Source organism: Elephas maximus, chromosome 8 (assembly GCF_024166365.1).
Source record: "Elephas maximus indicus isolate mEleMax1 chromosome 8, mEleMax1 primary haplotype, whole genome shotgun sequence".
Lineage (NCBI taxonomy): Eukaryota > Metazoa > Chordata > Mammalia > Proboscidea > Elephantidae > Elephas > Elephas maximus.
Window position 1 is genome coordinate 133146540 of NC_064826.1, and position 23925 is coordinate 133170464.

A 23925-nucleotide genomic window follows, 5' to 3' on the forward strand; every position below is an offset into this window, starting at 1 on the left:
TTCTATTTCTAGCATTTTAAGGAAGCACCAAATCGATTTCCAAAGTGGTTGTACCATTCTACATTCCCACCAGCAGTGTACAAGTGTTCCAACCTCTCTATGGCCTCCCCAACATTTATTGTTTTGTGTTTTGTGGATTAATGCCAGCCTTATTGGAGATGAAATCTCATTGTAGTTTTGATATGCATTTCTCTAATGACTAATGACCTTGAGCATTTCCTCATGTGTCTGTTAGCTACCTGAATGTCTTCTTTAGTGAAGTGTCTCTATCTTTGGCCCATTTTTTAATTGGGTTATTTGTCTTTTTGCAGTTGAGTTTTTGCAGTATCATGTAGATTTTAGAGATCAGGCACTGATCAGAAATATCATAGCTAAAAACTTTTCCCCAGTCTATAGGTAACCTTTTTACTCTTTTGGTGATGTCTTTGGATGAGCATAAGTGTTTGCTTTGTAGGACCTCCCAGTTATCCAGTTCTTCTTCTGCTTTGTTAGTAATGTTTTACATAATCTTTATGCCACGTATTAGGGCTCCTGGCGTTGTTCCTATTTTCTCTTCCATGATCGTTTTCATTTTAGATTATATACTTAGTCTTTGATCCATTTTGAGCTTATTTTTGTGTGTGGAGTGAGGTATGGGTCTTGTTTCATTTCTTTTGCAGATGGATATCCAGTTATACCAGCACCATTTAGTAAAAAGACTATTTTCCCCCCTTGACTGTTTTGGGGCCTTTGATAAATATCAACTGCTCATATGTGGAAGGATTAATGTCTGGATTCTCAATTCTGTTCCATTGGTCTATGTATCTGTTGTTCTACCAGTACCAAGCTGTTTTGACTACTATGGTGGTATAATAGGTTCTAAAATCAGGGAGTGTTAGGCCTCCAACATTGTTCTCCTTTTTCAGTAATGCTTTAATTATCCGGGGCCTCTTTCCCTTCCATATGAAGTTGGTGATTTGTTTCTCCCTCTCATTAAACAATGTTCTGGAATTACGTTAAATGTATAGATCGCTTTTGGTAGAATAGACATTTTTATGACGTTAAGGTTTTTTTTCTACTTATGTAGGTCTCTTTCGATTTCTTGCAGAACAGTTTTGTAGTTTTCCTTGTATAAGTCTTTTACATCATTGGTAAGATTGATTCCTAAGTATTTTATCTTCTTGGGGGCTACTGTAAATGGTATTGATTTGGTGATTTTCCCCTCGATGTTTTTTTTGGTGGTGTATGTTTATCTTATAACCTGATACTCTGCTGAACTCTTCTATTAGTTTCAGTAGTTTTCTGGAGGATTCCTTAGGGTTTTCTATGTATAAGATCACGTCATTTGCAAACAGAGATACTTTTACTTCTCCCTTGCCAGTCTGGATGCCCTATATTTCTTTATCTAGCCTAATTGCTCTGGCTAGGACCTCCAGCACAATGTTGAATAAGAGTGGTAATAAAGGGCATTCTTGTCTGGTTCCCAATCTCAAGGGGAATGCTTTCAGGATCTCTCCATTTAGGATGATGTTGGCTATTAGCTTTGTATAAATGCCCTTTATTATGCTGAGGAACTTTCCTTCTATTCCTATTTTGTTGAGAGTTTTTATCATGAATGAGTGTTGAACTTTGTCAAATGCCTTTTCTGCATCAATTGATAAGATCATCTGATTCTTGTATTTTGTTTTATTTATTTATATGATGGATTACATTAATTGTTTTTCTAATGTTGAACCATCCCTGCATACCTGGTATGGATCCCACTTGGTCAGAGTGAATTATTTTTTGGATATGTTATTGAATTCTATTGGCTAGAATTTTGTTCATGATTTTTGCATCTAAGTTCATGTGGGATATAGGTCTGTAGTATTCTTTTTTAGTGGCATCTTTACCTCATTTTGGTATCAGGGATGTGGTGGGTTCACAGAATAAGTTTGGGAGTAGTCCGTCCTTTTCTATGCTCGGAAATACCTTTAGTAGTAGTGGTGTTAACTCTTCTCTGAAAATTTGGTAGAACTCTGCAGTGAAGTCGTCCGGGCCCGGGCTTTTTTTGTTGTGAGTTTTCTGATTACCTTTTCAATCTCTTCTTTTGTTATGGGTCTACTTAGTTGTTCTACCTGTTTGTTATGATCCACACAGTCAAATGCCTTTGCATACTCAATAAAACACAGGTAAACATCCTTCTGGTATTCTTTGCTTTCAGCCAGGATCCATCTGACTTCAGCAATGATATCCCTGGTTCCACATCCTTTTCTGACACTGTCCTGAATTTCTGGCAGTTCCTTGTCAATATACTGCTGCAGCCGTTTTTGAATGATCTTCAGCAAAATTTTGCTTGTGTGTGATATTAATGATATTGTTCTGTAATTTCCACATTCGGTTGGATCGCCTTTCTTGGGAATAGGCATAAATATGGGTCTCTTCCAGTCAGTTGGCCAGGAAGCTGTCTTCCACATTTCTTGGCATAGACGAGTGAGCACCTCCAGTGCTGCATCTGTTTGTTGAAACATCTCAATTGATATTCCATCAATTCCTGGAGCCTTGTTTTTCTCAAGTGCCTTCAGAGCAGCTTGGACTTCTTCCTTCAGTACCATCGGTTCCTGATCATATGCCACCTCTTGAAATGGTTCAATATTGACTAATTCTTTTTGGTATAATGACTCTGTGTATTCCTTCCATCTTCTTTTGATGCTTCCTGCATCGTTTAATGTTTTCCCCACGGAATCCTTCACTATCACAACTCGAGGTTGGAATTTTTTCTTCACTTTTTTCAACTTGAGAAACGCCGAGCATGTTCTTCCCTTTTGGTTTTCCATCTCCAGCTCTTTGCATATGTCATTATGATACTTTACATCTTCTCGAGAGGCCCTTTGAAATCTTCAGTTCTTCTGCTTCATCAGTTCTTCATTTTGCTTTAGCTGCTCGACTCTCAAGAGCAAGTTTCAGAGTCTCCTCTGACATCCATCTTGGTCTTTTCTTTCTTTCTTTTCAGTGACCTCTTGCTTTCTTCATGGATGATGTCCTTGATGTCATCCCACAACTCATCTGGTCTTTGGTCACTAGTGTTCAATGTGTGAAATCTATTCTTGAGATGGTCTCTAAATTCAGGTGGGATATACTCAAGGTCATATTTTGGCTCTCGTGGACTTGCTCTGATTTTCTTCAGTTTCAGCTTGAACTTGCATATGAGCAATTGATGGTCTGTTCCACAGTCGGCCCCTGGCCTTGTTCTGACTGATGATATTGAGCTTTTCCATCGTCTCTTTCCATAGATGTAGTCAATTTGATTTCTGTGTGTCCCATTTGGTGAGGTACATGTGTATAGTCGCTGTTTATGTTGGTGAAAGAAGGTATTCACAATGAAGAAGTCATTGGTCTTGCAAAATTCGAGCATTCAATCTCTAGCATTGTTTCTAACACCAAGGCCGTATTTTCCACACACAAAAAAATTTTTTTGTTTTTTGTTTTTTTGATCCTTCTTAGTTTCCAACTTTCACATTTCAATCACCAGCAATTATCAATGCATCTTGATTGCGTGTTCGATCAATTTCAGACTTCGGCAGCTGATAAAAATCTATTTCTTCATCTTTGGCCCTAGTGGTTGGTGCCTAAATTTGAATAACAGTCATATTAACTGGTCTTCCTTGTAGGCATATGGATATTATCCTACCACTGACAGCATTGTACTTCAGGATACATCTTGAAATGCTCTTTTTGACGATGAATGCAACACCATTCCTCTTCGAGTTGTCATTCCCAGCATAGTAGACTATATGATTGTCTGACTCAAAATGGCCAATACCAGTCCATTTCAGCTCACTAATGCCTAGGATATCGATGTTTATGCGTTCCATTTCATTTTTGACGATTTCCAATTTCCCTAGATTCATACTTCATACATTCCATGTTCCGATTATTAATGGATGTTTGCAGCTGTTTCTTCCCGTTTTGAGTCATGCCACATCAGCAAACAAAGTCCCAAAAGCTTTACTCCATGCACGTCATTAAAGTCGACACTACTTTGAGGAGGCAGCTCTTCCCCAGTCATCTTTTGAGTGCCTTCCAACTTGGGGGGCTCATCTTCCAGCACTGTATCAGAAAATGTTCTGCTGCTATTCATAAGGTTTTCACCGGCTAATGCTTTTCAGAAGTAGACTGCCAGGTCCTTCTTCCTAGTCTGTCTTAGTCTGGAAGCTCAGCTGAAACCTGTCCTCCATGGGTGACCCTGCTGGTATCTGAATACCAGTGGCATAGCTTCCAGCATCACAGCAACACACAAGCCCCCACAGTACGACAAACTGACAGACACGTGGGAATTCCAGAACACTTAATTGTGCTCATGAGGAACCTTTACACAGATCAAGAGGCAGTTGTTCAGACAGAACAAGGGGATACTGATTGGTTTAAAGTCAGGAAAGGTGTGCGCCAGGGTTGTGTTCTTTCACCATACCTATTGGAATCGACTCGATGGCACTGGGTATTTAATCTGTATGCTGAACAAATAATACGAGAAGCTGGTCTATATGAAGAACAGGGCATCAGGATTGGAGGAAGACTCATTAACAACTTGCATTACGCAGATGACACAACCTTGCTTGCTCAAAGTGAAGAGGACTTGAAGCACTTACTAATGAAGATCAAAGACCACAGCCTTCAGTATGGGTTACACCTCAACATAACGAAAACAAAAATCCTCACCACTGCAGCAATGAGCAACATCATGATAAACGGAGAAAAGATTGAAGTTGTCAAGGATTTCTTTTTACTTGGATCCATAATCAACAGCCATGGAAGCAGCAGTCAAGAACTCAAAAGACGCATTGCATTGGGCAAGTTGGCTGCAAAGGACCTCTTCAAAGTGTTGAAAAGCAAAGACGTCACCTTGAAGACTAAGGTGTGCCTGACCCAAGCTATGGTATTTTCAATCACATCATATGCATGTGAAAGCTGGACAATGAATAAGGGAGACTGAAAAAGAATTGATGCCTTTGAATTGTGGTGTTGGCGAAGAATATTGAATATACCATGGACTGGCAAAAGAACGAACAAATCTGTCTTGGAAGAAGTCCGGCCACAATGCTCCTTAGAAGCAAGGATGGTGAGACTGCGTCTTACATACTTTGGACATGTCGTCAGGAGGGATCAGTCCCTGGAGAATGACAACATGCTTGGCAGAGTACAGGGTCAGCAGAAAAGAGGAAAACCCTCAACGAGATGGGTTGACACAGTGGCTGCAACAATGAGCTCAAGCATAACGATTGTAAGGATGGCGCAGGACTGGGCAGTGTTTTGTTCTGTTGTGCACAGGGTCGCTGTGAGTCGGAACCGACTAGACGGCACCTAACAACAACAAACCTCTGTATTAGTTTAGGCAGGTAATGTGTTTCTAGGAATTCCACCATTTCTTCTAGGTTTTCAAATTTGTTAGAGTACAATTTTTGATAGTAATCCAATATGATTCTTTTAATTTCAGTTGGGTCTGTTGTAATATCACCCATTTCATTTCTTATTCAGGTTATTTGCTGCCTCTCCTGTTTTTCTTTTGTCAGTTTGGCCAATGGTTTATCAGTTTTGCTACTTTTTTCAAAGAACCAGCTTTTGGTTTTGTTTATTCTTTCAATTGTTTTTGTTTTCTATTTTATTTAGTTCTGCTCTAATTTTTATTATGGGTTTTCTCTGGTGCCCGAGGGTTTCTTTCATTGCTCCCTTTCTATGTGTTCAAGTTGTAGGGATAATTCTCTGATTTTGGCCCTTTCTTCTTTTTGGATGTGTGCATTTATTAGTATAAATAGACCTTTGATCACTGTTTTTGCTGTGTCCCAAAGGTTCTGATAGGAAGTGTTTTCACTCTCATTGGATTCTATGAATTTCTTTATTCCATCCTTAATGTCTTCTATAATCCAGTCTGTTTTGAGCAGGGTATTGCTCACTTTCCAAGTGTTTGATTTCTTGTCCCTGCTTTTTCTGTTATTGAGTTCTAATTTTATGGCCTTATAGTCAGAGAAGATGCTTTGTAATATTTCAATGTTTTGGATTCTGCTAAGGCTTGCTTTATGACCTAATATGTGGTCTACTCTAGGGAATGTTCCATGTGCACTAAAAAAGGAAGTATACTTGGTTGCTGTTCTGTGGAGTATTCTGTATATGTCTATGGGGTGAAGTTGGTTTACTGTGGCATTCAGATCTTCCATGTCTTTATTGAGCTTCATTCTGGATGTCCTGTCCTTCACCAAAAGTGGTGTGTTGAAGTCTCCTACTATTATTGTGGAGCTGTCTATCTCACTTTTCAATGCTGATGGTTTGTTTTATGGATTTGAAGCTGTCGTTGGGTGCATGTTTAACATGGTTATAGCTTCTTGGTATACTGTCCCTTTAATCATTATGTGCTGTCCTGCCTTATTCTTTATGATGGAGTTAACTTTAAAGTCTATTTTGTCAGAAATTAATATTGCCACTCCTCTTTTTTGATTGCTTGATTAATTTTTTCCATCCTTTGAGCTTTAGTTTGTTTGTCTCTCTCTAAGGTGTGTCTCTTGTAGGCAGCACATAGACGGATCTTGTTTTTTAATCCATTCTGCCACTCTCCATCTCTTTATAGGTGCATTTAGTCCAACATTTTGATGTCTTTTTTTATGTGTTGACAGTTTGGTTTTCCCATTTAATTTTATGTGCTGAGTAGATTACCTTTATATATTGTCCTTTCCTCCTATTCGTTGTTGTTGATTTTGTTTCTGCTGAGTCTCTATTTTTTTCTTGTATTTTATTTTGATGTGTAGGATAGTTTGTCTCCTTTGTGGTCACCGTATTATTTACCTGTATTTTTCTAAATTTAAACCTAACTTTTACTCCTTTGTATCACCTTATCTTCTTCTCCATATGGAAGATCTATGACTACATTTCTTAGTCCCTCTTTATTGTTTTAATGTTGTCCTCTTTTACATAATAACATCACTGCTATCCTGTTTTGAGCTCTTTTTTTTATCTTGCTTTGTTTTTTTTTTTTATTTGTGTGTGTAGGTTCGCTTTTGATTGCTCAGCCCAGTGTTCTAGCCTTGGGTTGATAGCTGATGATATGGATTTTCTAACCAAAGAACTCCCTTTAGTATTTCTTGCAGTTTTGGTTTGGTTTTTATGAATTCCCTAAACTTCTGCTTATCTGGAAATGTCCTAATTTCACCTTCACATATACAGTTTTGCTGTATATGCGAATCCTGGCAGGCAATTTTTTCCTTTAATTTTTTAAATAAGTCATCCCATTGCCTTCTGGCCTGCATGGTTTCTGCCAAGTAGTCTGAGATTATTCTTATTGGCTCTCCTTTGTAGGTGACTTTTCGTTCATCCCTAGCTGCTCTTAAAATTCTCCCTTTATCTTTGGTTTTGACAAGTTTGATTACAATATGTCTTGGTGACTTTCTTTTATAATCTACCATATGTGGAGTTTGATGAGCATCTAGGATAGATATCTTCTCATCTTTCACGATATCAGGGGAGTTTTCCGCCAACAAATCTTCAACAACTCTCCCTGTATTTTCTGTTATCCCTCCCTGTTCTGGTACTCCAATCACTCGTAGGTTATTTCTCTTGATGGAGTCCCACGATTCTTAAGGTTTCTTCATTTTTTTAATTCTTTTATCTGAATTTTCTTCAAATATATTAGTGCCAAGTGGTTTACCTTCAAGTTCAGAAATTCTGGCTTCCACTTGCTCAATTTTGCTCCTCTTACTATTGAGTTGTCTACTTCTGTAATTTTATTGTTCATCTTCTGAATTTCTGATTGCTATCTATGGATTTTTCCAGCTTATTAAATTTTTCATTGTGTTCCTGAATAATCTTTTTAATTTCTTCAATTGCTTTATGTGTGTGTTCACTGGCTCGTTCTTCACATTGCCTCGTTTGCTTCCCGATGTCTTGAAGCATTCTATATATTAAACTTTTGTATTCTGCATCTGGTAATTCCAGGAATGCACTTTCATCTAGAAGCTCCCTGGATTTTTTGTTTTGAGAGCTTGTTGAAGCGATCATCATCCTTTTCTTTATGTGACTTGATACTGACTGTTGTCTCTGAGCCATCTATAAGTTACTGTATTAGTTTATTTTATGTTTGCTTACTGTATCCTAGCTTCTTGCTTTCTTTTGTTTTGATATGCCCAAATGGGTTGCTTTAGTGAGCTATCTTGATTATTTTCACCTTTGGAACTCTGACGTCCTGTCGCCCAATGGCTATAGCTGTTATCAGTTGTATCAGTCTAGGAGTCCGTTCACTTTTCTTGTATGAATTCAGCTCAGGTGTCCAGGTAGCTGATCATCAAGTATGTGGTACAGGCTCTGTCCTACAGCCTTAGAGGGGCAGGGGTGATTCATATAGGTACCGGTATCCGGTTGCAGCAGGGGGTCGCACTCTGAACAAGGCAGGGGGCTAGAATCCTCCCCCAAGTGTCTCTGAGGAAAGCGTTTCTCTGATCCCTAGTGCATACAAGTGGGTGGGTTCTGCAGATAGACCATGGGCACTCAATATTTTTGGCTGTAAGGACTGGGAGGTACCAGTTATCCTTGGACCCCTGTTGCGGGTGGCTGGTTAACCTGAGTGGAGCTACCAGTCCTTAGGCCCCCGATGTGGGTAGGTGAGGACCCTGGTTAGTAGGGAAAGCAATGTCAAACATCAAACACCCAACTCTCCACCAGAGAGCTGAAACAGTTGGGAGTCTGCCTACAAGGGCCTAGTCTCCTGAAATAGGCCCACACATGTCCGTGCAGAGGGGACAGGTACTCAAAGTTCACAGAGTGTTTTTGCCTGGACAGGAGCTGCTTCTGTCCTGAGCTCTCCCGGTTAATGGAGCTGGCAAATTATCTTCTCCCCCAATTACAAATTTCTTCTTTCTCCAAGGCCAGGAGGATGGCTCTATGCGCTCAACAGGGCCCATCAGGAATTCAGCCACTGAAGCTGGCTTGGGGGTGGGGTGAAGGGAGTGGTAAAATATACGCAAGTACTTAGCTTTCGCCGAGAGCACCATACTTCTCTGGTTCCACAGGTGTGCTTAGGCTGTGTGACTGGATGGCTCTCCCTGAGGAAACTGCAGCCGAACTCTAGTACCAGCCAGCCACTGCCGATCTGGGAATTGTGCCTGAGGGGTCCCCACGATTTAGGTCTGGTAACTCCTCTCCACTTCTGAACCATCTCTTCCTCTCCCTGCCCCTCTGTTCATTTTCTAAGCTTGCCTTTGAAGGTCAGGGCTCCTAGCTTCTCATAAATATATCATTTCACTTGTCTTTTCAGGTCTTTGTTGTAAAGAGGGCTCGCCGGAAGCGTCTGTCTATTCCGCCATCTTGGCTCCGCCTCTTTACCCTCTTTCTTAAATTTTATTTTTGGTGAAAATATTCACAGCAAATTATACCCACATTGAACTATTTCTATTTGTACAGTTCAACTGCAATGGTTACATTCTTCAAGTTGTGTCACCAGTCTCACTCTCTCTATTTCCATTACCACTGACTTAGACTCACTGCCCCATAAAATACTCACCTATGCTTTAAGAGTTACTGGTGTTTGATCTGATATCGATAAATCTTCAAAAGAGTACAATGCTCAAGACAAACATTCTTTACTAACTCAGAAAAATCTAGTTAGTCTGAAGATGACTTCAGGGAATAGTTTTGATTCAAGGTTCAATAATTCTCAGGGCAACATATTCAGGGGTCCCTCAAAACTCAATGGGTCCAGTAAGTCTGGATTCTGTAAGAAATTTGAAATTCTCTTCTACAATTTGATTAGGATACACCTACTGAGACCTTGAAGAAAACATTCAGTAATGGTAGCCAGGCACTGCCCAGTTCTTTTGGTCTCGTGGCTAAGGAAGAGTTCTAGTTCCTTCTCCAATTCCTGGGTCTCCTCCTTCCTCGGCTGCTCCAGGTGAACAGAGAGCAATCATTTTATCTTGGATAGCCACTTGCAAAAAAAGACCCCACACAATACTCACTGAACCCTAAGGAGTAAAACAGAAACTCTAAAAACTGTTAGGCCAATTGGTTTTACAGTCCCACAATTTCATGACCCCAAGCCTTCAAACCAAGAGAACTAACTCATGAGGTGTTTGGTTGCACTTCAGTAGCATCAGCAACATCCTTTCTTTTTTTTTTTGGTTGCTATTGTGGTGGTAAAAGTACACCACAACATCTACCACTCTATCCTCTTTCTAGTATACAACTTAGTGCTATCAGTTGTACTCATCAAGTTGTGCAAACATTACTTTTGATGCCAATTTCCCCACCACCATAAACATAAACCCACTACTTCACAGAGACTGATTCTCTCTCTCCCTCCCCCTTCCCGTCCCAGTCTTTCTCCACTGACTATAATGTTGGCTGTTGATTATTCATAAAAACCAAACCCACCGTGGTCGAGCCGATTCTGACTCATAGTGACCCTATACGAGAGTAGAACTGCCCCACAGTTTCCAAGGAGTTCCCAGTGGATTCACACTGCCAACCTTTTGTTTAGCAGCCGTAGCTCTTAACCACCACACCACGAGGGTTTCCTGATTATTTATCATGCTGAGGACCTTCCCTTCTATTCCTCTTGCTGAGAGTTTTCAATCGTGAGAGGGTGTTGGATTTTATCAAATGTCTTTTCTGTATCTACTGAGATGATTATGTGGTTCTCTTTTAATCTATTAATGTGGTGTGTTACGCTGATAAGATTTTCAATGTTGAATCACCTTTACTTTTCTGGAATAAATCAAAGTTGGTCATGGTATAATTCTTTTAATACTGGTGGATTCTGTTTGCTAGTATTTTGTTGAGAATTTTTGCATTTGTATTCTATAGTTTTCTTTGCTGTAATGTCTTTGTCTGGCTTTGGTATCAAGGTAACACTGGCTTTACAGAATAAGTTAGGGAGTATTCCTTCCTCTTCTATATTTCGGGAGAGTTTAAGCAGGATTGGTGTAAATTCTTCCCCAGTGAAGCTATCTGGTCCAGGGCCTTTCTTCTTATTGTTGTTGGGAGGTTTTCCATTACTGATCAATCTCTTCTCGTTATGGGTCTGTTCAGATTTTCTGTCTTTTTGTGTTGGTTTAGGTAGGTTATGTTTTTCTAGAAATTCGTCCATCTTCTCTAAGTTTTCAAATTTGTTGGAGTACAACTTTTCATAAAATTCTGTACTGATCCTTTTTATTTCTGTTGGATCAGTCGTAATGCTCCAATTTCATTTCTTATTTTGATTGCTTCCTCTTGTTCTTTTTTGGTCTAGCTAAAGATTTGTCATTTTTTTTTGATCTTTTCAAAGACCCAACTTTTGGTTTTGTTGATTGCTTTTATTGTTCTTCTAGTCTCTATTTCATTTATTTCTGATCTTTATTATTTCCTTTCTTTTGGTAAGTCTGGGCTTACTTAGCCTGCCCTACTTTTTCTAGTTCCTCAAGTTATAGAGTTAAACTGTTGATTTGAGATCTTTTAGTGCTATCAATTTCCCTCTGATGACTGCCTTCACTGTATCCCATTGGTTTTGGTATGCTGTGTTTTCATTTTTGTTTAACTGCAAGTATATATTTTTTATTTCACTCTTGATTTCTTCTTTGACCCATCAGTTGTTTAATACGTGTGTTAGTTTCACATTTAATGTGCTATTTTTCCTTGTATTATTAATTTCTAATATTATTCCTTTGTAGTCAGAGAAGATACTTTGCATCACTTTAATCTTAAAATTTGTCTAGGTTTGTTTCATGACCTAACATATGGCCTATCCTGGAGAATGTCTCATGTGTACTGGACAAAAATGTGTATTGTTCTGATGCTCAGTGGAGAGGTCTATATATGTCTACCAGATCTACTTTGCTTATTGTATTGTTCAAGTCCTCTATCTCCTTTGATCATCCTTCTCGAAGTTGTCAGTATTGACAATAGTGTAGTAAAGTCTGTTAGTATTGTCTATAGCTCCTTTCAGTTCTGTATTTGCTTTATGTATTTTGGTGTATTGATATTGGATACACATATATTTATGATTGTAATATTTTTTTGCCATGTTGTACCTTTTATTAATATATAATGTCCCTCTTCATGTCTTATAGTAGATTTTGACTTAAAGTCTATTTTGGTTACCCCTGGCTCTCTTTTGGCTATGATTTGCATGGAATATTCTTTTCCACCCTTCCAATTTCAGTCTGTTGATGTCCTTGGGCCTAAAAAGTGTCTTCTGTAGATAGCATATGGATGGGTCATGTTTTCTTACCCATCTGTCACTTATCCATTTACATTAATTATTGATAAGGAAGAATGACTTCTGTCATTTTGTTACTTGTGTTCTGGGTATCTTATACTTTATTTGTAGGAGCTCTGGTGGCACAAGTGGTTAAGTGCTTGGCTGCTAACCAAAAGGCCAGTGATTTGAATCCACCAGCCACTCTGCAGGAGAAAGATGTAGTCTGCTTCCATAAAGATTACAGCCTTGGAAACCCTGTGGGGCAGTTCTGCTGGGTTCTATAGTGTCACTATGAGTTAGAATTAACTCAACAGCAACAGGGTTTTTAGTTTGTATAGTTTATTTCTCCTATCATTTTTTACAATTTTGTCATTCTTTGTGTTAAGCTGCTATCTTGTGTTATGTTTATTTGGTTTCTTCCTTCTTACCTTCTGGGTGTATTTTCCAAGTATTTTCTTAATGGTTACCATGAAAATTACATTTGAGACCCTGCATTTACAATGATCCATTTTACCTACATACCAACGATTAATAAATAGCAAGTAACATGCAAACAGCAAGTAACATTTATAAAATATTAATATTCTTAAATTCTAATCCTAATTCTCTCCTCCCTCTCCATCTCTATTATTGTATCATCTTTTAATTAAATTTTATTGAGCTTCAAGTGAACGTTTACAAATCAAGTCAGACTGTCACATATAAGTTTATACACACCTTACTCCATTCTCCCACTTGCTCTCCCCCTAATGAGTCAGCCCTTCCAGTCTCTCCTTTCGTGACAATTTTGGCAGCTTCCAACTCTCTCTATCCTCCCATCCTCCCTCCAGACAGGAGATGCCAACACAGTCTCAAGTGTCCACCTGATATCATTAGCTCACTCTTCATCAGCATCTCTCTCCTACCCACTGTCCAGTCCCTTTCATGTCTGATAAGTTGTCTTCGGGAATGGTTCCTGTCCTGGGCCAACAGAAGGTTTGGGGACCATGACCCCCGGGATTCCTCTAGTCTCAGTCAGACCATTAAGTATGGTCTTTTTGTGAGAATTTGGGGTCTGCATCCCACTGATCTCCTGCTCCCTCAGGGGTTCTCTGATGTGCTCCCTGCCAGGGCAGTCATCGATTGTAGCCAGGCACCATCTAGTTCTTCTGGTCTCAGGATGATGTAAGTCTCTAGTTCATGTGGCCCTTTCTGTCTCTTGGGCTCTTAGTTATCATGTGACCTCGGTGTTCTTCATTCTCCTTTGATCCAGGTGGGTTGAGACCAATTGATGCATCTTAGATGGCCGCTTGTTAGCATTTAAGACCCCAGATGCCACATTTCAAAGTGGGATGCAGAATGTTTTCATAATAGAATTATTTTGCCAGTTGACATAGAAGTCCCCTTAAGCCATAGTCCTATTGTATCACTTTTTACACCACGATACATTCTGTGTCTGCTAGGATAACTTTGTACTTATTTCTTATACAGTTGATGATACGAGGCTTGCAGCACCTAACTAAATTTACCCACTGAAAATACCCTGAAACAAGCCATTTTGTTTGCCCGTGCCATTACCTTTATTGGAAATCTCTCTCTTATTTTTTAATGTTCTTCCCTTAAACTAGATCAGATAGTTGTCTGGTGTTCTTTCCTTTCCGTCTGAAGGACATACTATAGAAGTTCTTGCAAAGCACGCCCGGTAATAACAAATTCCTACAACTTTTGCTTATCTGGGACTGTCTTTAATTCATCCCTTTTTTCCCCCACCTTCATTTTTGAGGAATAGTTTTGCTGGATTAAAAATTCTTGGTTGACAGTTCTTTATTTTTCAGTACTTTATATATATATATGTGTAATACACACACACATATATATTTCCATTGTCTCTTGGTCTCTGATGAAAAACTGGCACTTAATCTTACTGAGGGTCTCTTATTTTCTTATTTGTCATGCTGGGCTTCTTTCTTGCTGCTTTCTGGATTCTCTCCTTAGGTTTGGTTTCCCGGAGTTTGATTACAATGTGCCCCAGAATGGAAATCTTTTGGCATATTCTACTTGGGGTTTGTTGGGTTTCCTAGATTTGCAGATTCAGTTCCTTAAACAATTCTGGATCGTTTTCTACTATTATTTCCGCAGTCTTTCTTTCCCTTTCTTTCACTCCTTTCCTTCTGGGATAGCCATGCTGCGTATTTGTTTGATGGTGTCCCAGATTTTTATTCGGCTTTGGTCATTATTCTTTTCTCCTGTTTCTCTTGAACCTCAGTAAGTTTGACTACTTTGTATTCTAGTTCACTTATCTGTTCTGCCAGCTGAAATCTATTGCTGAATTCCTCCAATGTCTTTTTCATTTCAGTTATTGTATCCTTCCATTCCAGTATCTGGTTGGTAGTTTTTTTTTTTTTCTTCCTATCTCCTTATTAAGATTCGCATTTTTGCTTCCTGATTTCCTTTAGTTTGTTGTCCATGTGTTCTTTAAATTCTTTGACATATTTAATATTGTTGTTTGAAAGTCTTCTATTTTGCCAATTATTTGCGCTTCCGTAGGGCTGACTTTTATCTCTTCGTATTCTTTTGATTGGGCCACCCTTTCTTGCTTCTTGGTATGCCTTGTAATTTTTACTGGACCTGGAACATTTCGATATTATACTATGGTAACTCTGGAACTCAGCATCTTCTCCTTTCCCAGGGGTTGTAAATAACTGCAATAGTCCATCTGCTCAGTAATCTCTTAGTATTGTCAAAAGGACTTTCCTCCAGAATTTGGGTAGATATCAAGGACTCTGATCCTTGTTTTCCTAGTGTATGGAAGAAGATTTTATTGCACTTCGGGGAGAAAAACAAACAGCAGAGTATAGAAAATGCCTGATTCTCCTACTTGTCAGTGATTGCTGTTAGCACTTGATGTACACTGTAGTCAATTGTTTAGTACCTTTTCCAAGCTACCTTTTTTATAGTGAGTTCCAATTCTATTATCTTTGCAGTCAGTGATCACGCTTATCCCACTACAGGACTCTGAGGCCCTCTGACTCTACCTGCAATGACACAGTGCTACAAAAACGCCAAAACCTCCACTCGTCTGAACGTTTCATAGCACTCCTGGACCAAACCTTCTCTACAAACTGCAGGTTCCTCCCTGCCTACTCTATCACCAGCCAGCTTGATCTGAGAACTCAGGCCACCATCCTCACCTCTGTGGTGGGGCTGAGGATTGGGGCATGTTTGCTGAGCACTTTGCTGGTTGATTTAAATATCCAATCTGCTTCCAGAGAACCCAAATAGTTGGAGGAGCTCTTCTGTGGGTAGTATATGATTTGGTGGAGAGGTGATTCTTAACTTTTAAATATGTCTTTTTGTTTTTTGAGTTTTAAGTTCTACATTAAACTTTCCCCTCCTAGCATAGGCCTTTCTCAGATTTCAGCCTTTGGAATGCCTATTGTTTGTACCTGTTACGGTAAACTGCTCACAACCGACTCATGGTGCCTAGAAGCACTGTAGATATTTTCTTTTTTTCTCAACAATTCTTCCAGAATACTGAGGTGGCTTTTCTGTGAGGATCCTGTCTCTCCTCAGTTTTTCTGGCTGCCCCTAAACAGATATGAAGAATGTGATACGACCACCCGCCACCAAAACCTAAGCCTATTCCCAATAGTCCAGGGCCAAAGGGGAGCATGGTTCACAAGTTGCAGTTCACAACCCATTGATCCAGGAGTTGCTGCTGCTGTGGAAGCTGGGAGTTTAAAGGATTTATACTACAGACAAACTTTCCTACCTTGTTGGCTTGTTTTTTGTTCAGCTTTCAGTTAGATGCCGTATCTCTGACTGGTTTCCAGAATTCTGAGTCCATTAGTTCTACATTGTTTATCTGTTTTATTTTTCTATAACTGTTGTGAGAGGATGGGAGTGTTCATCTGCTTATGCCTCCACCTTGCTCCAGTCTCCAATGTTAGTTTTTATTTGATTTCTTACATCTCCCTTTAAGAACTTTTGCTATCTTTGACTTTAAAATGAATTACTACCCTGAACATTTATTTCATACGACATGCTAATCACTTCATAGATATTAATAAAATGTAATCCAAGGAAAAAGAAACACTGCAAGGAAATGATTTCAGCATTAGTTTAAAGTAAGCGTACCAGTTTCCAGCTTCATTTCTGGCAAAATTGTTTTAATTCTCCTGGAATCCAGATTTTGGGGCTCAAGGAATTGGGGTGACTCAGCCAGGCCATCCACCTTTAGGTGTCCTTTTGAACCTTGAAGAAACTGGTTCCCTAGAATCACCTTCAGGTCAAACAATACCTTAGAGTTAGCAGCTCAGAAGACGGCGTTTTGTCTTAGGCATGAGGTTCTTTGGAAAATTACGAGCAGCCAGCTCCTAGAAACAGGAACTCCGAGGTCTGACCAGAGGTTGTTTTAGAATATGTGGCATGTCCTTAATGACTGTTTCTGTAACCTGCCCTGTGCTTTGATGCTATCTCTTGAAAAATTAATGTAACAATGAACTATATAACCTGCTTTCACTTTCCCCTCTTTGGAGTGTCTTCCCAATATGTTCGGGTGATGCTGTCTGATTCAAATCTTATCTACTCACGATAAAGATGTTATACTACCTATTGGTGTTTCCCTAAGCAATTTAGGTTTCAGGCAATTTTTGGCATCAGAAGTCAGGTGCGTAGCGGCTGACTGATGTCCCTCGGAACTCTCGCTGGACACAGGTGTGACTTCTGCAAGAGCCCTTTCAGCTTACTGTCTCCACAGAGCCTCTGGAGGCCACCTTGGTAAGCCCTCATGGATTCTTGAGCTCCACTCCATTTGCGTTTTTAGCTTGAATCCAATATTTATTGTGAGTTCAGTGAACTTATTGTTTTGTAGCACTTAGGACTGTCTCAAATGGGGTATGCCAAATCAAATAAAGCACTGGAATTTCCTAGTGGAACTCCATGCCACTACATGGCCAAGAACTACGAGTCTAGGTCTTGTTTGTATTTGGATTTTTGTTTGAACTTCCTAACGACAGTTTGGCAAATCAGTGGCTACTTTCTAATTGGAGAGACTAGTATATTTAAGGTTTAAATTAGACAATAAAAAATAGTGGTGTCAAAACCAAATAACAGTAATGGGATGCTTATTTTGATTGGTGTTCTAAATTTTCCAAATGTATTAATTCTAAAATAGTCTCTCTAAAAGACCGTTTCAAAAAAAAAAAAAAAAATTACTCTAAGTTCTAAGAGACTACGTCTCTAGCCAGCAGAATTAACCAGGTTTAGAAAGAACAAACCTAAGTTTTATATGGTTGTTACAAAGGAATCCCAGGATTTTTTTAAGCCACAAAAATACGTGGGCATGAGTTTGAGCACCTTAAGAGCCTCTAGGGTGCTCACCACCAACAGAAAGACACTCATGAAAGGATAAGATGGAACATGAAATGGGCTAGAGCATTAGGCTGCCCATCAGCCACAAGAAAACTTTCACGCAACGGAGGTACACTGCAAAAGAAAACACTCACCAAACCCCATGGCAGACTCCCTGATAGGAATGACTCTGGGAAAACTGTTTCAACCTAAGGGAACAGGATCCTTGACAGCTAAGTGATGTGAGCTTGGAGCTCCCCTCTACCAAGATGCTGGTTTGGGGTTCATGCTCAAAAACACTATAAAGTAATTTGGAATCTCAGTGACCGTTTTGGGAAAATGAGTTCCCATCTGCTCTTTTTCCTTCTACTTCGGGAAAATGAGTTCCCATTTGTGTTGTTTTCTTTCCTCTTTGGGGAATTTTTGTTTGATGCTCAGGTTTTGTCAGAGGGTCTAATAGCCCTCCATTTGGGACGCTAGCAAGTTAATAATGTTTTGGTTGGTCTTACCAAAGAATTGCTGTAGACATTTTAAGAAACTAAGTCCCCTATTTGCTTTGTTTTATAAGCTTGGTTTATGAGCTGGCCTCACGGACTGGTACGTTTATGTGGTTCTTCTGTCTTGTTTTGTTCTGAGCTTGCCTCTGGTCTAGAGTGTTGTGTGTGAGTTTCTATCCTGTATCAGGTTGGAAGCCATGGCTGGCAGTTGCTCTTTTTTCATGAGGCCATCTTAAATCTGTTTTTTTTTTTTTTTCCACTTTTATCCTGTCCATTAAGTCTGGTCTTTTTAGGAGAATTTGGGGTTTGCATCCCACTGCTCTCCTGCTCCCTCAGGGGTTCTCTGCTGAGTTCCCTGTCCCCTGTCAGGGCAGACATCGGTTGTGGCCGAGCACCATCTAGTTCTTCTGGTCTCAGGCTGCTGTAGTTTCTAGTTTATGTGGCCCTTTCTCTTAGGCTCATAATTAACTTGTGTCTTTGGTGTTCTTCATTCTTCCTTGCTCCAGGCGGGCTGAGACCAATTGATGCAACTCAGATGGCCACTTGCTAGCATTTAAGACCCCAGATGCTACTCACCAAAGTGGGATGCAGAGTGTTTTCTTAATAGATTTTATTATGCCAACTGACTTAGATGTCGCCAGAAACCATGGTCCTCAAACCCCTGCCCCGCTTTGCTGGCCTTTGAAGCATTCAGTTTATTCAGAAAACTGCTTTTGGTTTAGTCCAGTTGTGTTGACCACTCCTGTATTGTGCACTGTCTTTCCCTTCGCCTAAAATAAAACTTATCTACTATCTAATTAGTGAATACTCCTCTCCCTCCATCCCTCCCTCTCCCCTCTTTTAACCATCAAAGAATATTTTCTTCTCTGTTTAAACTGTTTCTCCAGTTCTTATAATTGTGGTCTTATACAATATTTGTCCTTTTGCAACTGACTAATTTCAGTCAGCATGTCTTCCAGATTTCTTCACGTTATGAAACGTTTCACGGATCATCATTGTTCTTTATCGATGTGTAGTATTCCATTGTGTGAATATACCATGATTTATTTATCAATTCATCCGTGGATGGGCACCTTGGTTGCTTTCAATTTTTTGCTGTTGTAAGCAGTACTGCAATGAACATTGGTGTGCTTATATCTGTTCGTGTAAAGGCTCTTATTTCTCTAGGATATATTCCAAGGAGTGGGACTGCTGGATTGTATGGTAGTTCTTTTCTAGTTTTTTAAATCTCAGATCTTTACTCATCCAAGAAAAACTGCTTCTGCGCCTCTCTTATAATCTGGGTTTTCAATAGCTATTCTGAGAAACTTTGATATAAATTGGTCTATTTGAAAAGTGAACTGAAAAAGGATGGATTGTTTATTTTGATTGATATAACAATGCCTTAAAAAGGACAAATTATTCTAAATTGCTTTTCTAAAGAATTCTTTAAAGCACACAGAAGATACAGTTACGACAATGTAATAATTTCCTACCTCCCAAATGGTATTATATTAGATTAGAACTTTATTCTGATCGGTTTAGTGATAAATAAGCATTTATATAAACTTAATAGGCCGAATATTTCCAGGAATTAAAGTTCATTTGTTCTGACAAAGATTTTTATGTTCTGTACTATGTCAATCTTTAAAGCAAACCCTTTCTAGGAACTTAAGCTAGATACTACATGACGTGTTTTACTTAGGGAAAAGGGAGCAATTTTTATTAGTTTCAGAATGAGAAGTGGGAGGCATAGGCCAAACCTAGAGAAGGTAAAAAAAAAAAAAAAAAAAAGCTAGCCAAGAACTGATGGATTTATTTGCAGACTTGCTAAAGAGCTTTGGTAGTTACTGGGCAGATAAAAGGTTGTGACAAAGGCAAAACTGCTTGCCAAGAGAATAAATCAAAAACCAAACCCAGTGCCGTCGAGTTGATTCTGACTCATAGCAACCCTATAGGACAGAGTAGAACTGCCCCCATAGAGTTTCCAAGGAGCGCCTGGCGGATTTGAACTGCCGACCCTTTGGTTAGCAGCCATAGCATTTAACCACTACACCACCAGGGTTTCCACCAAGAGAATAGTAATGGGTAAATGGAAAATAATTTGGCTATCACTTGTCTTTCTAAATACCCAAGCCAACCTAAACACATGTAAATGAACTGAGATTGATCCATTCTTTTCTTTGACAACTAGCCAGAGAGAAGGAGGCCAGGGCAGGATCAGGCGTCCTTGGCACACACCCTCTGAGGCCAATGTTACTCCATGGGATCTTCTTGAAGAAAGAGCCCCACCAACCAGGTGAAGACTTTTTAAGACAAAAGAAAACAATAATGCAGACACTGATGAAGTTTAAAATAAGAAAAATCCTGTCTTAATACAAATTATCAGAAATTGGGTGGATCATCATAAAAAAACTGTAAACAAGTCCTCTCTAATGTACAGGAATTTTAAGAAGCCAAATGACAGAAATCACAACGAGACACACCTGAAATTAAATGGTAAGGTGGAATAAAGACATCTTTTATACCAAAAACCAGTCAATAAAATCTAAAGTTAGAGGAGGATAACACAGGAAATGGTAAAGGTTTGAATGAAAACATAAGACTATTTAAACAAACTTTATTTCAACAGTAATTATGTTCTGTGGTATACTCATTGCTGTTGAGTACATCTCAACTCATAGCTACCCTACAGGACAGAGCAAAACTGCCCCATATGGTTTCCAAGGAGTGGCTGGTGGATTTGAACTGCTGACCTTTTGGTTTGCAGCCGAGCTCTTAACCACTGTGCCAACAGGGCTCCTTGTGATATATAGGCTTAAAATAATTTCCAAGATCTTTAGGTAATTTACTGATATTGAGTTCATAGATATTCATTTATAATTTAAGTTTATATACTTTTGTTTTTTATGCCACAGAAAAAGAAAAAAATATATATATGTATGTATGCATATATATTTGGGCCTACTGAGCGTGTTCGTTTTTGCCACTTAAAGGGTTATACTATAAGACATATGTGACAAAAATAGAAAACTTAAAATATTTATTAAAAGGGAATTTATTTGATACGGTCAAAGTTTTCATCTATCATGGCTTAAGTCTGATGTGTTAATTTATAAGATTTTTAAGAGCTTTAGTGTCAAAAGCATATAAAGCAAAAAAAAAATTGGGTTTCTTGCTAACAAAATTTTCTTTACTGAAGAACGGATTTATTTTTTGTGTAATCTGCCTTTAAAGCAAGGGTTCGGTGCCTCATTCTTGGGTTCATGCTGAGCCACAAGTATTGTTTCTTAGTGACCTATAATAAACTCCTGACAACTCTGAAACTTTGTGGAAAGCCACCAAAGATTTGTTTTTGCTTTATAAAGGGAAAAGTGTTAAAAGGGAAAGGTGTATTTAATGTGTTATGAGTTACACACCAAATTTTCTTGGGGTTAAAAATACGTCATTGATGTTTGTCTGATGTTAGACAACACAAACGTAGTATTATCAGTCACAATTTTAGTTATTTTAATTGCAAACTTGGTCACAATTTTGTTCCTTTTGAATCTAACAATGGTTTTAACGGGCATTCATATCATTTACCCATGGACTTTTTTTTTTAAACTATTCAGATGTTTACAGGCTTGATAATCTTGGTATATCCTGACTATAATCTGACACCTCATGATTATTATGAGTTATATCTGAAGCTCTTTGAAAACCTTCATCATGTTGAGATATTTTTGTAAGTTTTTTTTAATTTGACTTTATTTGCCTTTGCATTACTTTTGTAATTAACTCTCATCATTTCTTCCACTTTTAAGAATTATTATTGTAAGTTAATCATAGGCATATCAAGTTTTGTCATCTGCAGATAAGGTTTTACTTTGCTGACTCACTGAAAACGCCTCACCAAAATATTTCAACAAAAGACGGGCTATCTGGATAAGTAAAGCATTACTGAAAAAGAAGAAGAAAGTGGGAGGCCTCACTCTAACTGATTTTAGAACATATTATATAGCCACAGTAGTCAAAACAGCCTGGTACTGGTACAACAACAGGCACATAGACCAATGGAACAGAATTGAGAACCCAGATATAAATCCATCCACATATGAGCAGCTGATATTTGACAAAGGCCCAGTGTCAGTTAATTGGGGAAAAGATAGTCTTTTTAACAAATGGTGCTGGCATAACTGGATATCCATTTGCAAAAAAATGAAACAGGACTAATATTGTTTTATCTCCTAGTTCATTATGTAGCCCATGGGTACTTAAAAGCTTGCAAGGGGTCATCCAAGGTGCAACAATTAGTCTCTGCTCCTCTAGAGCACCAGAAGAAAGGAAAGCCAGGGAGCGGAGGAACTAGACTCCATGTCTGATTACCTCCATTAACAGTTGTCTCACTTGCCAAGAGGCTAGAGGAATCAATGGTACCCAGCTACCATTACTGAACATTTGTGATCAAAGATTCTATAGCAGAATCATGATCAGATGGCAGGAATGACAAAATTATTTTGATTCTCCTGGAATCCAGATTACTGGGTTCACAGAACTGGGGTGACCTACCCAGGCCATGTGCCTTAGGTGCTGTTATGGACTGAATTGTGTCCCCCAGAAATACATGTATCAATTTAGTAGGCCATGATTCCCAGTATGTGTGATTAGCCACCATTTTGTCATCTGATGTGATTTTCCTACTTGTTGTAAATCCTGTCTCTGACATTGATGAAACGGAACTAGTGGCAGATATGTTAATGAGGCAAGACTCTATGTACAAAATCGGACTGTGTCTTGAGCCAATCTCTTTTGAAATACAAAATAGAGAAGCGAGCAGAGAGACACGGGTGCCTCATACCACCAAGAAAGCTGCACCAGGAGCAGAGTGTGTACTTTGGATCTGGGATCTCTGTGCCTTAGAGGTTCCCAGTCAGGGGAAGATTGAGGACAAGGACCTTCCTCCAGAGCCGACAGAGAAAGACCTCCCCTGAAGCTGGCACCCTGAATTTGGACTTCTAGCCTCCTAGACTGTGAAAGAACAAATGTCTGTGTATTAATGCCATCTACTTCTGGTATTTCTGTTATAGCAGCCCTAGATAACTAAGACGGATATACTTTTGAGCCATGAAGAACCTGGTTCCCTGGAGTCACCTTCAGGTCAAAAAACAGCTTAGCATGGAGCTTAGCACAGCACGTTTTGCCTTAGGAACTGGGCTCTTTAATTATGTCCAGCCAGCTTTGAGAAGTAGGAATGCCAGGGACTGACTAGAGCCTGTTTTAGAATGTATGGCATGTCCTGGCGACTGCTTCTGTAACCTATCCTGGGCTTTGATGCTACCTCTTGAGAAATTAACATAACAATGACCTATATAACCTACTTTCACTGCCCCTCTTTGGAGCACCTTCCTGACATGTTCAGGTGATGCTGCCCAATTCAAGTTACATATACTCACAATAAATATATTCTGTTAAACTAATTTTTGGTGTTTTTCTAAGCAGTTTAGGTTTTTGACTATTCTAAAATTAAAAATGATAAAATGCAATGCCCATATAATTGTGTATAAAAATAATTTGGCTTTTGTAATATTCGTAAACGTACAAAATTCTAGCTTCCACTTTTGAATGGCTGTATGAGGTGCGCCTCAGACTCACCCACCACTGAAACAAACATAATTAATGAAAACTGTTTAAAAATCAACCTATAAGTCTCTGAAAATTGTCCTAAGAGCATATAGCAAATAAATATCTATGTAAGAAAATCTACTAAATTTCAGTAAGAACAGTGAGAGTTACTTCAGGCATGATCCACTGACTCCCCACCCCACACCCAACCGCAGCTCAGCATGATGAACACTCCCTCCTCTTAACTCCTAGTCAACGGATACAGTATCTCACGTTGAGGGAAGGCCACCAGCATTCCTCAAGCCTCCCACCCTGCTCCAAACTACAGAGACTAAATACCAG

The 23925-nt window shown here is 39.1% G+C and overlaps 1 protein-coding gene across 5 annotated transcripts in view; it reads right to left on the minus strand.

Annotated features, from left to right (window-relative positions):
* Positions 1 to 23925, minus strand: part of CSGALNACT2 (chondroitin sulfate N-acetylgalactosaminyltransferase 2) — a 101893-nt gene that overhangs the window by 9551 nt on the left and 68417 nt on the right. Inside the window, exon 8 of one of the 5 annotated variants that reach the window (XM_049894703.1) lies at positions 14253 to 14949. The exons of the other annotated variants lie outside the window; for them this stretch is intronic. Coding sequence (XP_049750660.1) covers positions 14819 to 14949 — 131 coding nt within the window. The 3' untranslated portion in view covers positions 14253 to 14818. Of the gene's footprint in view, positions 1 to 14252; positions 14950 to 23925 lie in introns of those variants that run through there. 5 annotated transcript variants of the gene reach the window in all.